Raw genomic sequence first — 19,151 nt, 5'->3', positions numbered from 1 at the left:
AATTAAAGCTCTAGCAGCATGACTGAAGCAAGTTAACATCTCCTTCAAGTCTCTCATCTATAAAATGGGAAAAATACATGCCTTGCTAACTTTGCAGACTTGCTATGGTAATCAAATGCAACAATGTACATAAAAACAATCTGAAACCACAAATTGACCAATCCAACACTGTATCTACCTACTATGTGCAAATCACTACAGATACAAAACAAGCAGCACATAATGAAAAAGTTCTCAACTCTATCAGACCAACATCTCATTTTGTAACAAATAATTTATATCACCATTAGAATTCTTTTTTTAAAAATATATATTTTATTGATTTTTTACAGAGAGGAAGGGAGAGGGATAGAAAGCTAGAAACATCGATGAGAGAGAAACATCGACCAGCTGCCTCCTGCACGCCCCCTACCGGGGATGTGCCCGCAACCAATGTACATGCCCTTGACCGGAATCGAACCTGGGACCTTTCAGTCCGCAGACCGATGCTCTATCCACAGAGCCAAACCGGTTTCAGCACCATTAGCATTCTTGAAAGAATTCTAACCTATTTGACATATTTAAAAAGTTTTAACAATGCCGTAACTGTTAAAGGAGAAAAAGATCCTAAAGTATATAAAGAGCTAGGTGGCGTCACAACCGAACGGGCGACAGGTCACCATGAAGTGCATTGAGCACCTCTCGGTCCCCCCTCTCCCCCAGCCCCCAAGCCGCTCACCATGAGGCGGGGCTGGCGGCGGGGCGGGACTGGGGACTGTTGAGCGGAGGTGGCAGGCTGGCCATGAGCTTAGCGGAGCAGTCACCCAGGCGGCAGCAATTTTCGAGAAGCAGTCATAGGGCGGGGGAGTTTCGCGAGCGTCCAGGGGCAAGCTTTGCGGGGCGGCAGCAAGCTTCGCGGAGCAGTCAAGGGGCGGGGGGAGCCTCCCAGAGCAGTCGAGGGGCCGCAAGCATCACAGAGCTTCCCAGGGCGGGGAGCTTCAAGCAGCGTCGAAGGGCGGCAGAAGCCATGCAATGGAGGCCAGGCTAGGCCTAGGGACCCTAACCGTGCACAATTTCGTGTGCACTGGGCCTCTAGCTAATATATAATAAAGTATGTATATTAACAAAAATGTTCCAGCATATCAATAAATTTAGATAATATAATAAAAATTATAGATGCTTGCACTTATGTGTAGAATCATCATAAATATGACAACTACAGGTGTTTTGTTTTGGCAACTTAAATAGCACAGTGATAAAGTTGGTGACATGGATTTTCCAAAATGGTGAACTCCTGATAAAGTCCCAAACAAAACAACTTCAATTAAGAAACCAAATTAAGAGCCTGTCCAGCGTGACTCAGTGGTTGAGCATCAACCCAGGAGCTAGGAGGTCATGGTTCGATTCCTGGTCAAGGCACATGCCCAGGATGCATGCTTGATCCCCAGCAGGGGGCATGCAGGAGGCAGCCAGTAAATGATTCTCTCTTATCATTGACTAGAGGCCCAGTGCATGATTGAATCATGCACGTGTAAGGTCCCCTACACACTTTCCCTTTCGATCACGGGGGAGCTGGGTGCCTGTCCGCTGGTGCACCAGGCCTTTCAAAAGCCTCCGGCGCGGGGGAGGCTTCTGAAAGGCCTGGTGCCGGAGTGGCCAGGCACCCAGCTCCCCCGCTTTTGATGGTCCGCGGTGGGACGTGAGCTCGCTGCCCCAGAGGCCCCTTCTGTGCCGCAGCACAGCCATGGCGCAGACGCTGAGCTCGAGCCCCCGCTGGCGACGCGAGCTCAGCGTCCGGCCGGCGCAATCGGCCACCCCGGCCACCCCGAGTCCCGCCCCCCAGCGCCTCCTGGCCAATCGCGGGCATAGCGAAGGTACGGTCAATTTGCATATTTGTCTATTATTAGGTAGGCTGCTTCTTTCTCTCTAAAATATACATACACTAGTAGCCCTGCGCATGAATCTGTGCACCAGTAGCTCACCAGTAGCTTGCTGCCGCCCTCCAGTAGCTCTCCACCCGCTCCCCACTCTCCTGTAGCTCCCCCCAGGCCCCCTCATAGCTTGCTGCCCTGCCCACTCCTGTAGCTCTCCACTGCCCGCTTGTAGCCTGTAGCTCATTGCCACCCTCCTGTAGCTCCCTCCGCGCCCCCCCACAAAGCTTATTGCCCTGCCCCCTCCTGTAGCTTTCCGCCGCCCGCTTGTAGCTCGCTGTCCCACCCTCCTGCTGATCCATGATCCAGTCGCTACGCGGTCAATCGTTATGCTTCACGGTGTAACGACCATTTGCATATTACATCTTTATTATATAGGATATATTTTTCTTTTTTTAAAGAAACCAAATTAATTCAGAACTTCATTTCTGAAAAATTGAGTACATATTAAGATGGAGCTGCATTCTAGGTTAATTATATGTTTCCTCCTACATGAATTTCTGGGGCATCTGAAAGTGTTGTGGGATGCAACATAATTCTTCAAAATCCTTCACATTGCAAGATGGCATCCCTAGCCCCTACCCACCAAAGCTCCTCCCACTAATATCCGTATCACTTAAGGAGCAGTACTTACTCCACTGATAACCACAGATACAGAAGATCCAAATATATTACTCTTAAGTAATAGATGCTAAAAGAGGTAGGTGTTAAAGTGAATTGGGACTATAAATGAGAAAGCATGGAAAGTCCACAGGTAAACTAGATCTTAGCATGATGTATCAGTCAGGCTAGGCTACCCTATGTTGCAGTGATAACCAACCCCAAAATATCAGTAGCTTAAATCACAGGTGTATTTTCTGCATAAACTGGGAGCACTGCTCATTGTTCTCTCTCAGGGATTAAGCTAACAAAGACTCCATCTCTACATATGTCCTTAAATGGCAGGGGAAGAGATAGCATAATTCATGCACTGTCTTTCAAAGGCTGACCATCCCTTCTGCTCACATTTGACTGGCCAAAGTCATATGGCCATGCCAGTGGTTCTCAACCAGAGCAACTTTGTCCCTCACGGTCATTTGGCAATATCTAGAGACATTTTTGATTTTCACAACTGGAATGGGGAAGTAAGAGGCAGAAGATTACTTGCATCTAGCAGCTAAAAGCCAGGGCTGCTGCCAAACATCCTACAATGCAAGGGCAGCTCCCTACAACAAAAATTTATCCAGCCCAAAATGTCCATTTGCCAAGGTTGAGGAGCACTGAACCATGCCTAGTTTCAAGGTTGGGGTGGGAGACAGAGAAGTGCAAGACAGAAGAGAGCCATCAGAGTGATTATTGGTGGAATAATACCAATGACTACCACATGTGAATTAGAATCTGCCAGGCTAAAAAATCATAGGGAAAAGCAAAGGGATAAGAATAAGATATTTTGTCTAGAGTAAGTCCATGATAGGAAAGAGGGGAAGAAATAATAACATTAGATATCTATTAGAAAGAAAACTACAGTAAGAAGATGGAGAATAGCTTTAGAAAGTGAAACAGATAACTAGTTAGGAAACAGTAATCAGAAGAGTAATAGGGCCTAGACTAAAGGTATGGGCAAGGAAAACAAAGCGGGGAACCAAGGAAGTGTTTCTAAGTAGAATAGACTAGATATTTTAATCACCTAAGTATAAGGGATGAAAAGAAGGGACAGTCAAAAGATGACCCATTGCCCGGCTGGTGTGGCTCAGTGGTTGAGCATCAACCTATGCACCAGGTTACCAGTTCAATTCCCTGTCAGGGCACATACCCGGGTTGTGGGCTCAATCCTCAGTGGGGGGTGTGCAGGAGGCAGCCGATGGATGATTCCCTCTCATCACTGACGTGTCTATCTCTCCTTTCTTCTCTGAAATCAATAAAAACGTTTTTTAAAAAGATGACCCATTTCCTAGACAGATTAATTGAAAGATGACAGAATAAGATTTAAGAGGTTAAGTATGCTAAATTTTAAAGAGCTCAATAGAGAATCCTATCTGAAAGTCTCTATCACACAGGTATTAGATTAAAAAAGAATTGTAATAGAAAAAAACAATCCCATGGTGACAGTGGTAATGGGAGGTAGAAAGTCACTAAAAGGGACAAAGGTTTGTTCTTTTTTCTATCTACCTATTGTGTATTTTGTCTCTAGCCTTGTTTTAATCATAATGTGTCACCTGATGTTGACCATAGGGGTCTAACAGCAACTCCAAGCTAATTAAGTTACTCTCTAAAAATAAAAAGGCTGATTGCTTGCCTGAAGGGCTCTATGGAGTTCATAAACTTTAATTAATGAACACTGGTATGTTTTTATTTCTCAGATGTCTGTTTACTTTTGAATTATCAGCTGTATTATATATGGAACAAACATACAAGTATATTTTCTATAGTTATAGGTATTTTGATTAATGATCAATAAACAATTAATACAGAAATATATGAGAAAAGTGCTTAAGTTAACAAGAAAAAAAAGTCTAACCTGGTGAAATATCACTAGGAAGAAATTCTAATCATAGGCTTAAAAGCAAGAAAAAAGAATCTACAGATTTAGTTCAACAGCCTGTAGCACAAGCTGAAGCCTAGATTCTAAACAGAGGAACATCCAAGAGTTGAGGGTCATCAAAAGAAAACCTTTCAAAAGCACAAAGGATTATAGACAGGTATTAATGATTTAAAAACCTGGGATGGGAATAATAAAATCAGAATGCTTTTGTGATAACTTTTAAGATGAACTATAAGAAACAAATTTAGAAGTATGCTTGTTTACCCATAGGTCTTAGATTTAAGTAACATACTGCAACACTATGGTGATTGCCAGAGGGAAAGGGGCTGGGGGGAGGTAGAAGAGGGTAAAGGGGCAATAAATGGTGTTAGAAGGAGACCTAACTTTGGGTGGTGTACACACAATACAATATACAGATGCCGCACTATAGAATAGTACACCTGAAACCTATATAATTTTATGAATCAATGTCACCCCAACAAATTCAATGAAAATTAAAATAAACATCATATTGGTATACTAGCTTCACCTTAAATAATCTTATTTAAAAATTAACATTTTTCTGGACTCTCATCTGCTTCTACAGCAATCTGTTATGACATGTTGTTTTGGTCAAAGTATATGAAGAAAACGTGCCTCACATAGATAACTAATTAGAAATGAGAGGAGTATTTTAATGGCCTTTTAAGATAATGGATATTCCATTTTTATTCAACACCAAGTGCAACAAATGGCAATTCTTAATGTTAATTGCAACGTGAAATCTGAATCCACATCAATGAATTTCTTGGCTCTGCTATATAAAAATCCATTGGTCTATAATGTATTTTGAATGGACCTCCTTACCCATGCATGATTTTGTAACATCATGCATTGGTCATCTGGGAAAATATTAGTTTAATGAGTTATATAGATCTTCCAAATGTTGAAAGATTTTATGTATTTTAATCACAGACCTTAATAGCACCACCAATTTGTTCACTCATTTTCTTTCTTTCCTTTTTTTAAAGATGGGCACAAGAGGAAGTTTTTTTTATATGTTTTTATTGATTTTAGAAAGAGAGGGAGAGAGAGAGAAACATCAATGAGAAACATCAACATTGACTGGCTGCCCTCTGCATGCCCCCTACTGGGGAATCCAGCCCAAAACCCAGGTAATGTGCCCTGGCTAGGAATCGAACCTGAGTGCATGGGTCAACTCTCAACCACTGAGCACACTGGCCAGGCTCTTCATTCATTTTCAAGAAATACCTGCCAAATATCAAAAGTGTGTAACTGTGGTTTATATATAAGTCATTCTTTTCTGTAAAAATAAAAGTAGTATCCTATTAAAAAGCACCTAGGTTAGCCCTGGCCAGTGTGGCTCAGTTGGATGGGCCTCCTCCCGTGCACTGAAAGGTTGCCAGTTCAATTCCTGGTCAGGGCACATGCCCAGGTTTTGGACATGATCCCCGGTGAGGCCTGTGCAAGGGGCAGCCTATCAATGTTTTGCTTTCACACTGATGTTTCTCTGTTTCTAAAAATTCAATTAAAAAGTCTTTATATAAAAAAAAAAAACAGCTAGTTTAACTTGCACCTCAATCACACTAGTGCTTTTCCCAGAGATGAACCTTTACTTCAAAGTGCAGAAGTAGGTTATGCTAGCTTTTATTTAATCACACTGAGTATTAAAAAGATATGCACTTCAGGAGATAGATTTTAAATGTTAAAACTTTTACTGCTTCACCAAGGATACTCCTAAGTGAAACTGGCGTTTTTTTCTAATGCTTAACGTGTGTTTGGCTGTGAAGAACACAATAAAGATTCATATAGTTTGCTGCCACTACCTTGATTCATGCTAAGGTGCCCGCAGTTTACCCACTACTGCTTCTTCACCAGCAATGCAATGCCCACATGGTAAAAAGGCAAGTTAACATTTGGTTTTTTTTTGTTTTGTTTTTTTTTTGGGTGGAATTCTAAAGTTATTTATTCTTCTTCAGATAATTTTTTTCATAGTATCCAACACATTTTGCTTGCTACATATGAGCTACTGAAAGTCACAAAGAACTTAAAGTGCAGAGACTTTTTCTAATATATTTCCTCAATGGATATTCTAATTAATTGACATGTATGCCTATGTGCCCTTTGAGTCTTAAAGATATTCTCATAAACAAAATAAATTTTACCAACATACAGTGTATGCTATAAAATTTTATGTCTGGTACATACTTCTAAGACCATAAGAATCCTGAAGAAAATTTTACATATTGATAGTCAAGTATGGTGTGCTTACTTTGAAATACCCTTCATTTATCATTTTATATCACTATGAAGCACATTTTTGCATGAAATTTTCATTCCATGCAATTTTGCGTGATACTATTACTACCCTAGTATAACACCTGACAAGCAAATAGTTTCTTAAATATCAACTGACTGGATGGCAGATACATTTTTCAGCTTACAAAGATTTGAAATTCTGTTATTAGAAAATCTATTTTACAACACATGTAGAGTTTCTGGAACAAAATTATTGTCAAGTGAAAAAAAAGACTTTTATTAAGGTGATTTACAAATAAGTTAAACAAGACATTGTTTGATCAAAAAACAAACACCCCTGCCCTAACCAGTTTGGCTCAGTGGATAGAGCGTCAGCCTGCGGACTCAAGGGTCCCAGGTTTGATTCTGGTCAAGGGCATGTACCTTGGTTGCTGGCACAACATTTGTTTCATTATGAAAATAATTTTGACTTCATGAACATCCTAACAGAAAAGGGTCATGGGGACCGCCCCCACCTGAAGTCTATGGATCGCACTGTGGGAAACATTGTTTTAAAACACTGGAAACTAAAGTATCCTATACAATAAAAGAGAAACATGTAAATTGACCATACCTCCACTACGCTCACCAGCCAATCAGGAGTATGCAAATTAACCCAACAAAGATGGTGGGTTAATTTGCATACACAGGCGCCGGGTGGAGAGTGGAGCGGCTTGGGAAACTTGGCTCCCCAAGCCGCCAGACAGAGAGCAGAGAGGGAGAGCTGGTGGCTTGGAGAACTTGGCAGAGCAGGAGGCCATGGGACAGAGACAGAGCAGGAAGGGCGCGTGGGGAGCACCAGGAATTCTGGGAATAGTTCTGGTGGCAGCCACAGGACTGGAAGCGGAAGCCCAGAGTGCGGGAAGCACCAGGAATGCTGGGAATCATAGTTCTGGTGGCAGACGGATCTCCTAAACACTAGAGCAAAGCGAGCCTAGAGCAAGTCTACTGTTGCGGTGGGGGATGGAGGGAAAGCAAAGGTGAGAGACATAAGTAAAATCAGAGTGTCTAGGAAAAATTAAAGGGAAGATATCCTAAAACTTCCAGGAAATCTCCACCAATGAAGCAAAGAAAAAGAAAAAAAAAAAGCCTCTATTATTCTGTGAGCAACAAACCAAACTGGGTTGGGGTCTCAGACAATTCGCTCATATGATTGCAAAGACAGACAGAAACGCCTGGATTGGAAAGGGCTCCCCTGAGGGCTCTCAGATTAGAGAGGGTACAGGTCAGGCTGAGGGACCCACCCCTCGTGCACTGGGCCCCTAGTCTATATATATAAAAGCCTAAGTGACCTAACAACTGGTCACTATGATGCGCATTGACCACCAGGGGGCAGATGCTCAGCGCAGGAATTGCCCTCTGGTGGTCAGTGCCCTCCCACAGCCAACCTCCCGTGCCCCCAGCCGGCCAACCTCCCATTGTGCCCATCGGCCCCAATCGCCGGCCAGGCTGAGGGACCCCACCCGTGCACAAATTCGTGCACTGGGCCTCTAGTATTTTAATAACTGATAACTGAAAAATACTTTTCATAAAACCTTTTAAATGAAGAAGACCGTCAAGTCATCTAGATTATGCTTTCAAAAAGGGCTGTATCAGAATACCTAGCAGATTAGCCTAGCCAGTGGTCGGCAAACTCATTAGTCAACAGAGCCAAATATCAACAGTACAACGACTGAAATTTCTTTTGAGAGCCAAATTTTTTAAACTTAAACTTCTTCTAACGCCACTTCTTCAAAATAGACTCACCCAGGCCGTGGTATTTTGTGGAAGAGCCACACTCAAGGGGTCAAAGAGCCACATGTGGCTCGCGAGCCACGGTTTGCCACTCTGTTCACTAATGAGTTTGGCCAACCACTGGGATAGGGGCTTAATCACAAGGAACAACAGCCTGTAATTATTGGAATCGAGAGTCTAGGTCAGTGGTTGGCAAACTCATTAGTCAACAGAGCGGCAAACTGCGGCTCGCAGTTTGCCGACCACTGGCCTAGCCCTATTAAATATATATAAAGAGTGGAGCCCTACCTTCAAAAAGCACTCTAGGAGTCTGAGGTGTCAGTTTTATAAGGCACTAATCTAGTCTACACTAATCTACACATTTCAATTTACAAATTACAAATTACCAAAAAAGACAGTGAAACAAAATACAATATCATGAATATATGCAACTGATTAAAAGACTAATTACACAGATGTTATGTCACTTTACTATTAGCCAGCTGCATATCCATATACATAAGATTCTTCCTTCAGCTGGTTTATCTTACCCCATTGTGTACTACTTCCAGTCATCCTTCCACCAGATGATTCAATTACAATGACTGGTCACCTATTGTTATCAAATGCTTGAATACCATTAGTGAATAAATATCCTTAACTCAGTTTTCCATTTAGAAATATATTTTGACTTGAAAAAGACCCTGAAGTTCATATACATTCATCCACATTAAGATACAGAAGTCATACCTTACTACAAAGACAAATATTCAGTAGCAGTCCTTTTATTCAAATTATAAATAAGATTTGCATTCTGAACATGCAAATTGGGAGTGATGAATTTTAAGTAAATTGTTCCAGTGCACTAATGATTGTAAAATAAAGTTTGTACTGTATTAAAACAAATGAGGCAATAGGATAAGCATACTTAAATATCCAAAGCCTTTAAAATCAAGAGGTACTTTCTTTGTAGTACAGATTCCCATGCCCCCTCTACTCTATTCCCAATTCTGACTCCGTGTGTGTTGAAATGAGGTATGGTAAGGGAAGAAAATAATATTTTGTTTTATTTTTTTAAGTAGCTCTTCCAGAGACAGAGATGCAACTGGTCTTGGACGGGTGCTTCAGGTGATAGAGATGGAGAACTGAAGCTACCCGCACAAATGATCTATAAAGAACTACCAACTAGTTGGGCTTGTTGGGCAACTTTCTCACAGTATTCAAGTTAAACCCTGACAGCAAAAGCTAAATCAACGCAACATGCATCTCAGGAACCACTCAAGTGACTATTTGGTGTCTAGAAAATTGTATGGTTTCCAAACAGATTACCCCTATAAAGACCAAGTTCCTTTGGGAGTTTAAATGCTAACTTTGGCACCTAAACAGTCTCTAAAAGGAGCCAAGTAAGCATTTTAGAATGCTTTAAAAGATAAACCTCCTAGTTAGAATAGTGATGACATACCAACCACTCATCGCGGGAAATGCAGCATCCTAAAATTTGCTACCAGACAGTTCAAATGAATTGAACAATGAAAAGTAGAAAATAGGGGAGAGAAGGAGAGATGAAGGGGACAGACTTGGAAGCAAAACATATGAGGCAATATCTTCAAGGGACCCATTAAGTTAGATGTGAGATGATTACATTGTGCGTATGTATATCAACGTATTAGAGTGTAAAGCTGACACAAGTGAAAGTTAAAAAAATTAAGTTATCGAGGACCCTGCCCTGGCCGGGTAGCTCAGCTGGTTAGAATGTCACCCCCATCTGAGAGGCCAAGCGTCCCTGGGTACAGGTGAAGCCAGATCCTGGGTCCGGGTGAGGCCGTGCGCCCCTGGATCCATCCGGGTGAGGCTGGGTCCCAGGCCCGGGTGAGACCACGCGCCCCTTGGGTATGGGTGAGGCCACGTGCCCCTTAGTCCGGGTGACGCCGTGCCCCTGGGTTCGGCCGAGACCAAACCAGAGGGAGTCGGACCTCCATTACCACCATTTGTCCACCATCCAGAGCTGAGGGGTCAGTGCTGACATGTACACATAAGGAACTACTGGACATTGAAATTGGGTCTCAAAAGAACTGTTGGTCCAGGGGGAAGCCCGCTACAGATTGATTCATTTGCCTGTCAGCATAACTATTATTGCTCGTCTCACATTCAGTTCTTATTAGTATATATTTAGTGACATATGATCTCGCTCATCTAGGGGAAATGATGAACAACATAGACTGAGGAACAAGAACAGAACCAGAAGCAAGGAGGCATCGATCGGACTATCGGGCCTCAGAGGGAGGATAGGGGAGGGTAGGGGGAGGGTGGGGGGAGGGGGAGAGTTCAACCAAAGGACCTGTATGCATGCATATAAGCCTATCCAACGGCTAAGTTCAACAGGGGATTGGGGCATGCGTGGGGAGAGGGGTGGGATGGGGATGGGGGGATGAGGACAAATATGTGACACCTTAATCAATAAAGAAATTTAAAAAAAAAAAAAAGAATGTCACCCCCATCTGCCAAAGTCTCAGGTTTGATCTCCGGTCAGGTGTCACATACAAGAAGCAACCAATGAATGCATCAGTGGAACAACAAACTGATGTCTGTCTGTCTGTGGGTCTGTCTCTCTCTCTCTCAAAGCAATCAATAAACAAAAATGTTTTAGAAGTTAGAGGACCCTAATAACTCAACCACTTCAGAACTCTCACCTGGCTACACCCAAGCCAACTAAATCACAATTTCTGGGGATGGGATCCAGCCATCAAGGTTTGTAAAGGGATTTCAAAGAGCAGCCAAGATTGAGAACCACTATCCTAAACACTGGGAGCTGAAGAAAAACATAAAACAATGAACCCCAGCCCTGTCTAGTTTGCCCAGTGATTAGAATGTTGGCCCACAGACTGAAAGGTCTCGGGTTCAATTTTCGGTTGCAGGGTCCCCAGCCCCTGTAGAAGCATGTGCGGGAGGCAACCAATCGATTTGTCTCTCTCATGTCAATGTTTCTCTCCACCCCCCACCCCTCCCTTCCACTAACTCTAGAAATCAATGGGGAAAAAATATCCTCTGGTGAGGATTAAAAAAAAAAAAAAAAAAAGATGAACCCCAAAGTTATAAATTTTCCAGACTGCTAAGAATTCTCATTTAAAATATAAACAATAAAGTATAGTTCTTGAGTTTAAAGGCATTTACATTTATCACCAAAACTGAAATTAAGATGCAATAATAGATATCCATTACCATCAGCCTCTGGTAGCTTTCTACTGTATCTTACCTATGATGTGATTTGCAGTAGCAAATAATCAAGACTTAAAGTGGCCCAGCCAGTGTGGCTCAGCGGTTGAACGTCCACCCAGGAACTAAGAGGTCAGCAGTTCAATTCTGGGTCAGAGAGCATGCCCAGGTTGCGGGCTTGGATCCCCAGTAAGGAGCATGCAGGAGGCAGCCAAACCATGATGTTCCTCTCTATCTCTCTATCCCTCTCTAAAAATCAATAAAAACATTTTTTTAAAAAGACTTAAAATTATGAGATTCTGATCACTTATTATCCTAGTTTTACTAGTAAGCACTACCCTCATTTTTATCCACTCTCATGGTTAAAATAAATTTTCCTGGATGCCAATCACACCATGTAATAGTGTCAAAGTGACACAACCGAAAATACCTTGTTCCCGAGACACAGAAATTCAGCCACATTTCTCATCACCAAAATTACACATTTTAGAACAAGAAAAGAAATCCAAAAATTCTAAATCTGACCCATTATCAAGCATATGTTTTGGCATATTATGATGTAAACAGTATCAAACTGAAAGTCACTCAAATGAATATCTAGACAAAATTTTCAACTGTTTGAACTTCTCTTTTGAAAACAATTGAATCCTTATCAACTGTTGAGCAAAAAGCCCCAAATTTAATAATTTAACAAAATTGAGTGTGTTATGCTAACCTAGCTCCTTTCATTTAGTGTAGGAAATAATAAAATCACTTAAACTAATTAGTTTTATACATGATTAACCATTATCTGAGTCACCATTAATCATCACTTAAGCAAAAACAAAAAACAAAACAAAAAAACAGAAAACATAACTCTGCCTAACTACACAATCTTCTAGAAAAAAAAAGAAAAGAAAATCCAACATGTACAATGAGCACTGAAATGGCTAACATGTTTAAAAAACCATTCACTTTAAAATCACTTCATAAGTTCAGCCGGTGTGGCCCAATGGTTGAGCACCGCTCTATGAACCAGGAGGTCACGTTTGGATTCGGGTCTGGGCTCCAGTCCGGGTTGCCGCTCGATCCCCAGCAGGGGGCATGCAGGAAGCAGCCCATCGATGAGTCTAATCAATGATGTTTCTATCTCTCCCTCTCTCTCCCCTCCCTGTCACTTTTTCTGTCTCTCTCTAAAATAAATAAATAAATAATTTAAATAAATATACATTTTAAATATAATGAACAGAGCAGATCCTATAGGGTTAACTGCCCTAGTAGAAGCCTCAGCAATTCACAGCTCAATTAGCATAGTGTCTAATGATGTTACTATAACACCAGCTCACTCAGAAAAAAACAGCTTCCAAACTGGAGAGCTGGAGTGTGACTGCACAGCATAAATTAAGTTTTATACTTGCTCTTTAATTGGGAGGGTGGGGGTGAGAGGGCATGGAATCTGAAAGGAAATGCAGAATAAAGAATTCACACACAAATGGAGATATGGCTAAACTAAAGTGTAGTTTAAGAAAGTGAAGTATAGGTTTTTACCAAGATTTGCTGCTTCCTAGTATAAGCAGAATTCCTTCAAGCAGCAGAGACATTTGGTCAATGATCCATATAAAACTTATTCTGAAAAAATTCAAAGTGACTTTCTCAGAAGAAATTTTCATTAAACCTGAAACCGATTTAAAGTATTTTTTCCTAAGCTCAAGATTTAAAATGAAGGCATTTCGCTGAACAGGGAAGTTTCTACTCAGGCACTCCCATTTCAAACATTAAAGAAGATGCAACCTTTCCCAAAAACCTGGAAAGCAAAGAAAAGGCCACTTCTATTAATACACTCACAAAATGGTATATCAATTTTGTCTAGAAAGCTTTTAGTTTTAACTCCAACAACTTACACCTACATAACTCATCACCACTGTTAGACCTAAAGATATTCCAAATCTTACTAGTAAATGCTTGGCCAGCCTGCATTACATTTGTTCTGTAATAAACCCAATTAAAAAAAAATCGTGACATTATCAAAGAAACATTAATAAGGAATCATATTTCTAAATGTTAATTCTATCAATCATTTAGAACTTGAAATGTCATGTACTAGCTTTCCAAAAGAGAAAATTAAATCCTCAGCAGAAAAGTTACACACTAGAATTTCGTATGCTGTATTTTCAACTGAAATATATTTAGACTCGGTTCAACATGGCAAAGGCAATTTATAAAATCTACAATAAAAATTATTCAAATACAATGTCCCAAATCACATTACTGTACGAAAATATGTACTTTTGAAAGTATGCATTTTTTACTAAGGTACCCGAATAATCAAACCGCTACGGAGACTAAAAGGACGCTAATTCTGTCAAAAGTCAAAGGTTGTTAAATAAAAATTAGTCAAGATTACAGGCCTTTAGAAAGTCAATTCACATGTAAATAATTCCACATTACCTTACCAGTATACTTATTATTCCTAAACAACCGGCAGTTTCACCTTAAAGTATAAAAGTGCAAAAACTAAAGTCAGCCCGGCCAGCATGGCTCAGTGGCTGAGCGGCAGCCTAGAAGCAGGAGGTCACACAGTTCGAGTCCCGGTCAGGGCCATGCCCGGGTGGGGGGCGCGGTCCCCGGTGGGAGTCGTGCAGGAGGCAGCCGATGGATGGTGATTCTCTCTTATCACTGATAGTTCTATCCCTCTCTCCCTCTCCCTTCCTCTCTGAAATCAATAAAAATCTATTTTTTAAAAGAAACTAAATTCAAAATAAATGAGTAAGAAACAAATATATTCACTTTTAAAAATCACTAGGATTCTCAGGGGTGAAAAGAGCCATCAACCTTCAAGAGGCCTTTCAAAACCTCTCCATCCACGCAAAGAAACCTTTCAAGTTAACGGAATGCGCCCATTTCTCTGAAAATCTGGTTTGGGGGTAAGTGATGGAGCCACTGCCCTCCACCCTCCACCAACTTCACACCCAGGACGTGTAGCCCTAGCAATAAGGTAAACGATGTCTTTTTTTCCCCTTGATTAGGGGCTGGGCGGGAGTGGGGGTGGTTGGGTGAGGTGCCAAGATTGTTTCCTGCAAGCCATCACCCGCAATACCCAAAAAGTACATAAATCAAAGCCGGGAAAAACGCTAGGATGGCACAACCAGGGAGAGAAAAGAAGGGACGAAGAGAAAGCAAACTGCTTGAGGAAAGAAATGAAGACAAACCATGTCCAACTTGCATTTAGACAGCGAAGGCAACACCGCACTCCAGCCGGGCGGGCCGGGGAACTCCTCCACACAACAAAGAGGGGCGGCCGCAGCCCGGACTCCGTCCCCGAGTTTAACTCGGTTCTGCGACCGACTGCGCAGGGAGCGGGGCACCGGAGGACCGACGCCGGGCCCGAGGGACGCGAGGCGCCGCGGCCCGGCCGGCCCGACCCGCCGGAGGGCCCCTGGCCCGGCCGGACAAGAGACCGCGCTCGCTCCCCGCGCGGACCGCCGGCCTCCCGCGCGCTCCCCGCCGCCGCCGCCGCCGGGAGCCCGCCCCGGGCGGGGAAGCCGCGGGAGGGGTGCGCGGGCTCGGCCGGGGGAAAGAGGGGAGGGGACATGGCGCGTTACCTGGACTCCGGCGATGGCGAGGGCGGTCCGCTCTCCCGCCGGGGCTAGTCCGCGAGGGCGCCGGGCCCGTCGCTCCCCCCGGCGGCCCGGAGCCCTCCTCGGCCCCCGCCCCGAGGCGTCCGGGCCAGGCCGCCCCTCCTCGGGCGCCGCGCCGCTGCCCGCGCGAGCCGGGCCGCCTCGAGCTCCCGGGCCGCCCCCGCCGCGGGGGCCTCTCTCGCGGGGGCGCCCGGCTCCCCTCACCCGCTCCCGTCCCCCGAGCGGCCGCGGAGCCGAGGCCAGGGCGGGAAGGGCCTCCGGACGAGAGCGGGCGGGCGCGAGCGCGGGCTCCGCCACCCGAGCCGCTCCGTTACCGCAGCGGCGACGACGACCAGGGCCGAGGTGCCGCTGCCAACTTGTCGGGAGGACACTGAGCATGCGCGCGCGGAGACCACATCCGGGTAATTTCAGGGTTTGGCCCTTTCCCCCCCAGCAGCTCTCCTTTCTCCCGGCTGCCCCCGCCTCCCGCCCGCAGTGACGGGACGTCGCTCTGCGCAGGCGCCCGCGGAGGAGAGCCAGCCCGCCCGCCCGCGGCCCGACCGAGTGGCGGCCTGGGACCCGGCCCTGCAGGGAGGCGCTGCCCCTCCGAGGTGGGCGAGGGAGGCTGCGTGGAGGGAATGATCGCAAGAGAAAGTGGCATCTCTTCGCAAAAAGGTACCCACGAAGCGCGGGAGAGCTCGGCGGATAGGGGCGTCCCGTGTTTATAAATAGCGACCAGTCGGGCCTTGTCTGGGGGGACCTCCGGGGGCACAGAAATTGGACTTCCGCTGCTAGCAGTTTACTTTGGGAAGAAGCCGATGATGACGGCACCTTCCCCCCCTTCCCCCCTGCCCTGGGTCACTAGATTCAGAGGCGCCTACCTTCGCGGGGCTCTCCCATATGGGGCCGCAGGGCAGCAACTGGGCGGAAGAAACGCACAAGATAGTCGAGAAATGGCTCGCGTGAGAGCTGGCCGGGTTTCTGCCAGTCAGGGGTCCTTGTTGGGGGACTGAGGCGGAGCGGCAGGGCTGGAAGGAACCTTTGAGGACCTACGACACACGTGTTAACGAGGTGCCCGTGGGGTAGGGGAAGGCCTAAACTCTGCTTGTGTGACTTCATACTTGTTTTACTTGGAATTTTTTACAAGAAGCGCGCATTTCTTTGACATTTACCAAGTTTCAGAAACTACAGACTATTTTTTCTTTTTCACCAACCAGGAAATACTTCTGTGGGGAGTTCCACCGAGACCCATTAGCAAGCTCTAAAGCCATCTGTTGCTGAGTGTGCAGGAGGCCTTACCTCGGCGGAAGTGGGACTGCAGCTCCGGGCGGCGGTGTCTCTGCCCAGGCCGGCTCCACCATGTCCAAGGTTTCCTTTAAGATCACCCTGACGTCCGACCCGCGGCTGCCGTACAAAGTACTCAGCGTTCCTGAAAGTACACCTTTCACAGCAGTCTTAAAGTTTGCAGCAGAAGAGTTTAAAGTTCCTGCAGCCACGAGTGCCATTATTACCAATGATGGAATAGGAATAAATCCTGCACAGACTGCCGGAAATGTTTTCCTAAAGCATGGTTCGGAACTGCGAATCATTCCTAGAGATCGTGTTGGAAGTTGTTAATGTCCTCTACTTAAAGATAAATATACCTTTCAAAATAAATGTTGGTATGGCCCAGCCGGTGTGGCTCAGTTGGTTGAGTATGGGACCATGCACCAAGAGGTCGCCAGTTTGAATCCCAGTCAGGGCTCCTGCCCCTGTTTCCGGGGGTGATCCCCAATGGATGTTCCTCCCTCATCGATGTTTCTCTCCTTCTCTCTTCCTCTATCTCTAAAATCAATAAAAACATATTTCAATAAATAAATATTGGTATTGCTGTTGTAGAACTGAAATCAAGCATTTAATCAACCAAAGAACTTGTATGCATATATGCATAACCCATGGACACAGACAATAGGGTGGTGAAAGCCTGGGGGGAGAGGGGGTTAGAAGGAGCTAATGAGGGGGAAGGGGGGCATATGTAATACTTTTAACGTAAAGATTTAATTTTAAAAAATAAAGAGCCCAGCACAGAGCAAAAAAAAAAAAATACTATGAAAATGCCAACAGTTGATGAAATAATGAAATAATCTTTCCTTTGTTACTCCCACTCTTCCTGTGAAGAGAGAACGCTTATGCATTGAGGGTACCATTTTTAAAGAAGATCTTAGTCTTTCATTGCTACCCTCACAGTATGCACAGCTAGTTCATTTTGGGTAAATGAATTATCCAACTGTGTTTTATTACTGAAGGGTGCTTCTGAGAATTCCTTCTGAGAACATTTGGAAGATTAAATTTATTGAATCTTTAAAATTTTATAAGGATTGGATCATACATGGCAGGTTACTTGACAGGATCTGACTTGCAGACTCAAAAGTAGTTGAAATCTTAATTATATAAGTGCTTATGACAACGGATATAGACATATCCATGAATACTTAACTGCCTAATTTTCTACATTTAGATATTTTTTTAAGTTTCAAGCTTCATGTGTTCATATAAATTTTAATATCAGAGGGTCAAAGATTGAATTTTCTTATCTAGTTCCCATGTGTAAAATTTATATCCCTCACCAAATAGTTTTAACTATGTTCTTGCAGAATCCAATACTTGTAATTGAAAGAAGTGGAAGCATCCATTGCTGAAAAATAATAAAGTCATCTATTAAGTCATATGGCCCTGAAACTCTCTATTCCCCTCCTGCCTTTCACACAGTGCCCACCCCTTAGCCCCATGCTGTTCTTGCCATCATAGCCATCATCCCCCCTTTTCTACCAGAAAGCCTCTAAAACTGTCCTCTTGGCCGGTGTTCCCTTACTTCTGGGTCTGTGAAGACTTTCCAAGGCTAGTTTTAAGGGAATTCATTTCCAGATCTTCCTCTGCAATCTGTACTATTTTCTGAAATTTCTCAGCTTCAGAAAGCACCTGAAGACAGCAGCCCCTTTTAAAACTGTCTTTCTCCCACCTTAGAAAAAAGGCAAAAGCCTCACCCTTACGAAGGTGCATTGACCCAACAAGTAAAGATCTCCAGGGTAATTCAAAGGGACAGTTCAGGAGTTGGTGTCTGTGCTGAGAAAGGAAGCTACCCGAATAAAAGGGTCATAAATTCGCTTTTTAAGTCTCACTTCTTTGTTATCAACAAAATTAATAATAGATCAACATGGGATTCTTAGACAATACACCTCAGTTGGGGTTAACCTTTTGCACTCGGATGTCGAGTGTGACTCGACACGGTTACATTAGAATAAAGGAATCGAGAAAAAAGCAAGCGAGTGCAAAGGGTTAAAATAATTGAATAACATTGCTATAACTAAACTTCTTCCATTCCCATCTGTACTAGTTAACCTTGTTGTGTTAGTTAACCTTGCTGGATAGCACCGCAGCTTAAACACAACACCAATGTATTGGCTCAGTTTCTGTGGGTCCGGAGTCCACACCTGGCTTTCTTCTGCAAGATCACATCATGATGCTCGCCTGGGAAAGGAACCGCTTTCAAGTTCACCGGATTGTTGGCGGCATTCAGTTCCCTGCAGGCCGCAGGACCCGAGGGCCTTCGTCTCTACCTGGCTGTTGGCTCCCCCAGTTCTGGGACATGTGACCCTCTCCATAGGGAAGCTTACAATATGGCAGCTGGCATCTTCAAAGCCAGCAAGGGGGACAGTCTCGGTGTAAGATATTGGTCACAACCTTATGGAACATAATCACATACACGTAATCACATATATCCTGACACCTTTGCCATGACTTGATTGGCCAGAAGCAAATCCCAAGTCCCATCCCCACTCAAGGAAGACTACACAAAGCATGAACACCAGGAGGTGAGGATCCTAGGGGCCACCTTAGAGTCTATCCACCACACCTATTTAG

At 44.0% G+C, this 19,151-nt stretch overlaps 2 protein-coding genes across 12 annotated transcripts in view; one reads left to right on the top strand and one right to left on the bottom strand.

Annotated features, from left to right (window-relative positions):
* Positions 1-16,150, bottom strand: part of SMAD4 (SMAD family member 4) — an 88,217-nt gene extending 72,067 nt beyond the window's left edge. For 7 of the 10 annotated variants that reach the window (XR_008557676.1, XM_054724068.1, XM_054724071.1 and 4 more), the window contains exon 1: positions 15,237-15,300. The gene's annotated coding sequence lies outside the window, so the exon portion shown is untranslated. Of the gene's footprint in view, positions 1-3,702; positions 3,799-14,843; positions 14,862-15,236; positions 15,301-16,132 lie in introns of those variants that run through there. The other 3 variants (XM_054724065.1, XM_054724067.1, XM_054724066.1) reach the window with 3 other exon arrangements.
* UFM1 (ubiquitin fold modifier 1) lies at positions 14,830-16,922 on the top strand. Of its 2 annotated transcripts, XM_054724073.1 has the most exons (3): positions 14,830-15,673; positions 15,771-15,926; positions 16,469-16,609. In XM_054724073.1, the coding sequence occupies exons 1-3, from the start codon at positions 14,845-14,847 to the stop codon at positions 16,504-16,506; spliced, it is 1,023 nt and encodes a 340-aa protein (XP_054580048.1). In that variant the 5' UTR covers positions 14,830-14,844; the 3' UTR covers positions 16,507-16,609. The 2 variants fall into 2 exon arrangements, with proteins under 2 accessions (XP_054580048.1, XP_028011477.1); XM_028155676.2 differs by lacking the exon at positions 14,830-15,673 and having other exon boundaries at positions 15,725-15,926; positions 16,469-16,922.
* Positions 16,923-19,151: the final 2,229 nt, after the last annotated feature.

Source organism: Eptesicus fuscus, chromosome 12 (assembly GCF_027574615.1).
Source record: "Eptesicus fuscus isolate TK198812 chromosome 12, DD_ASM_mEF_20220401, whole genome shotgun sequence".
NCBI classification, from domain to species: domain Eukaryota; kingdom Metazoa; phylum Chordata; class Mammalia; order Chiroptera; family Vespertilionidae; genus Eptesicus; species Eptesicus fuscus.
Note: the sequence above shows the minus strand (reverse complement) of the source record. Positions and strands in the feature narration are given on the sequence as shown.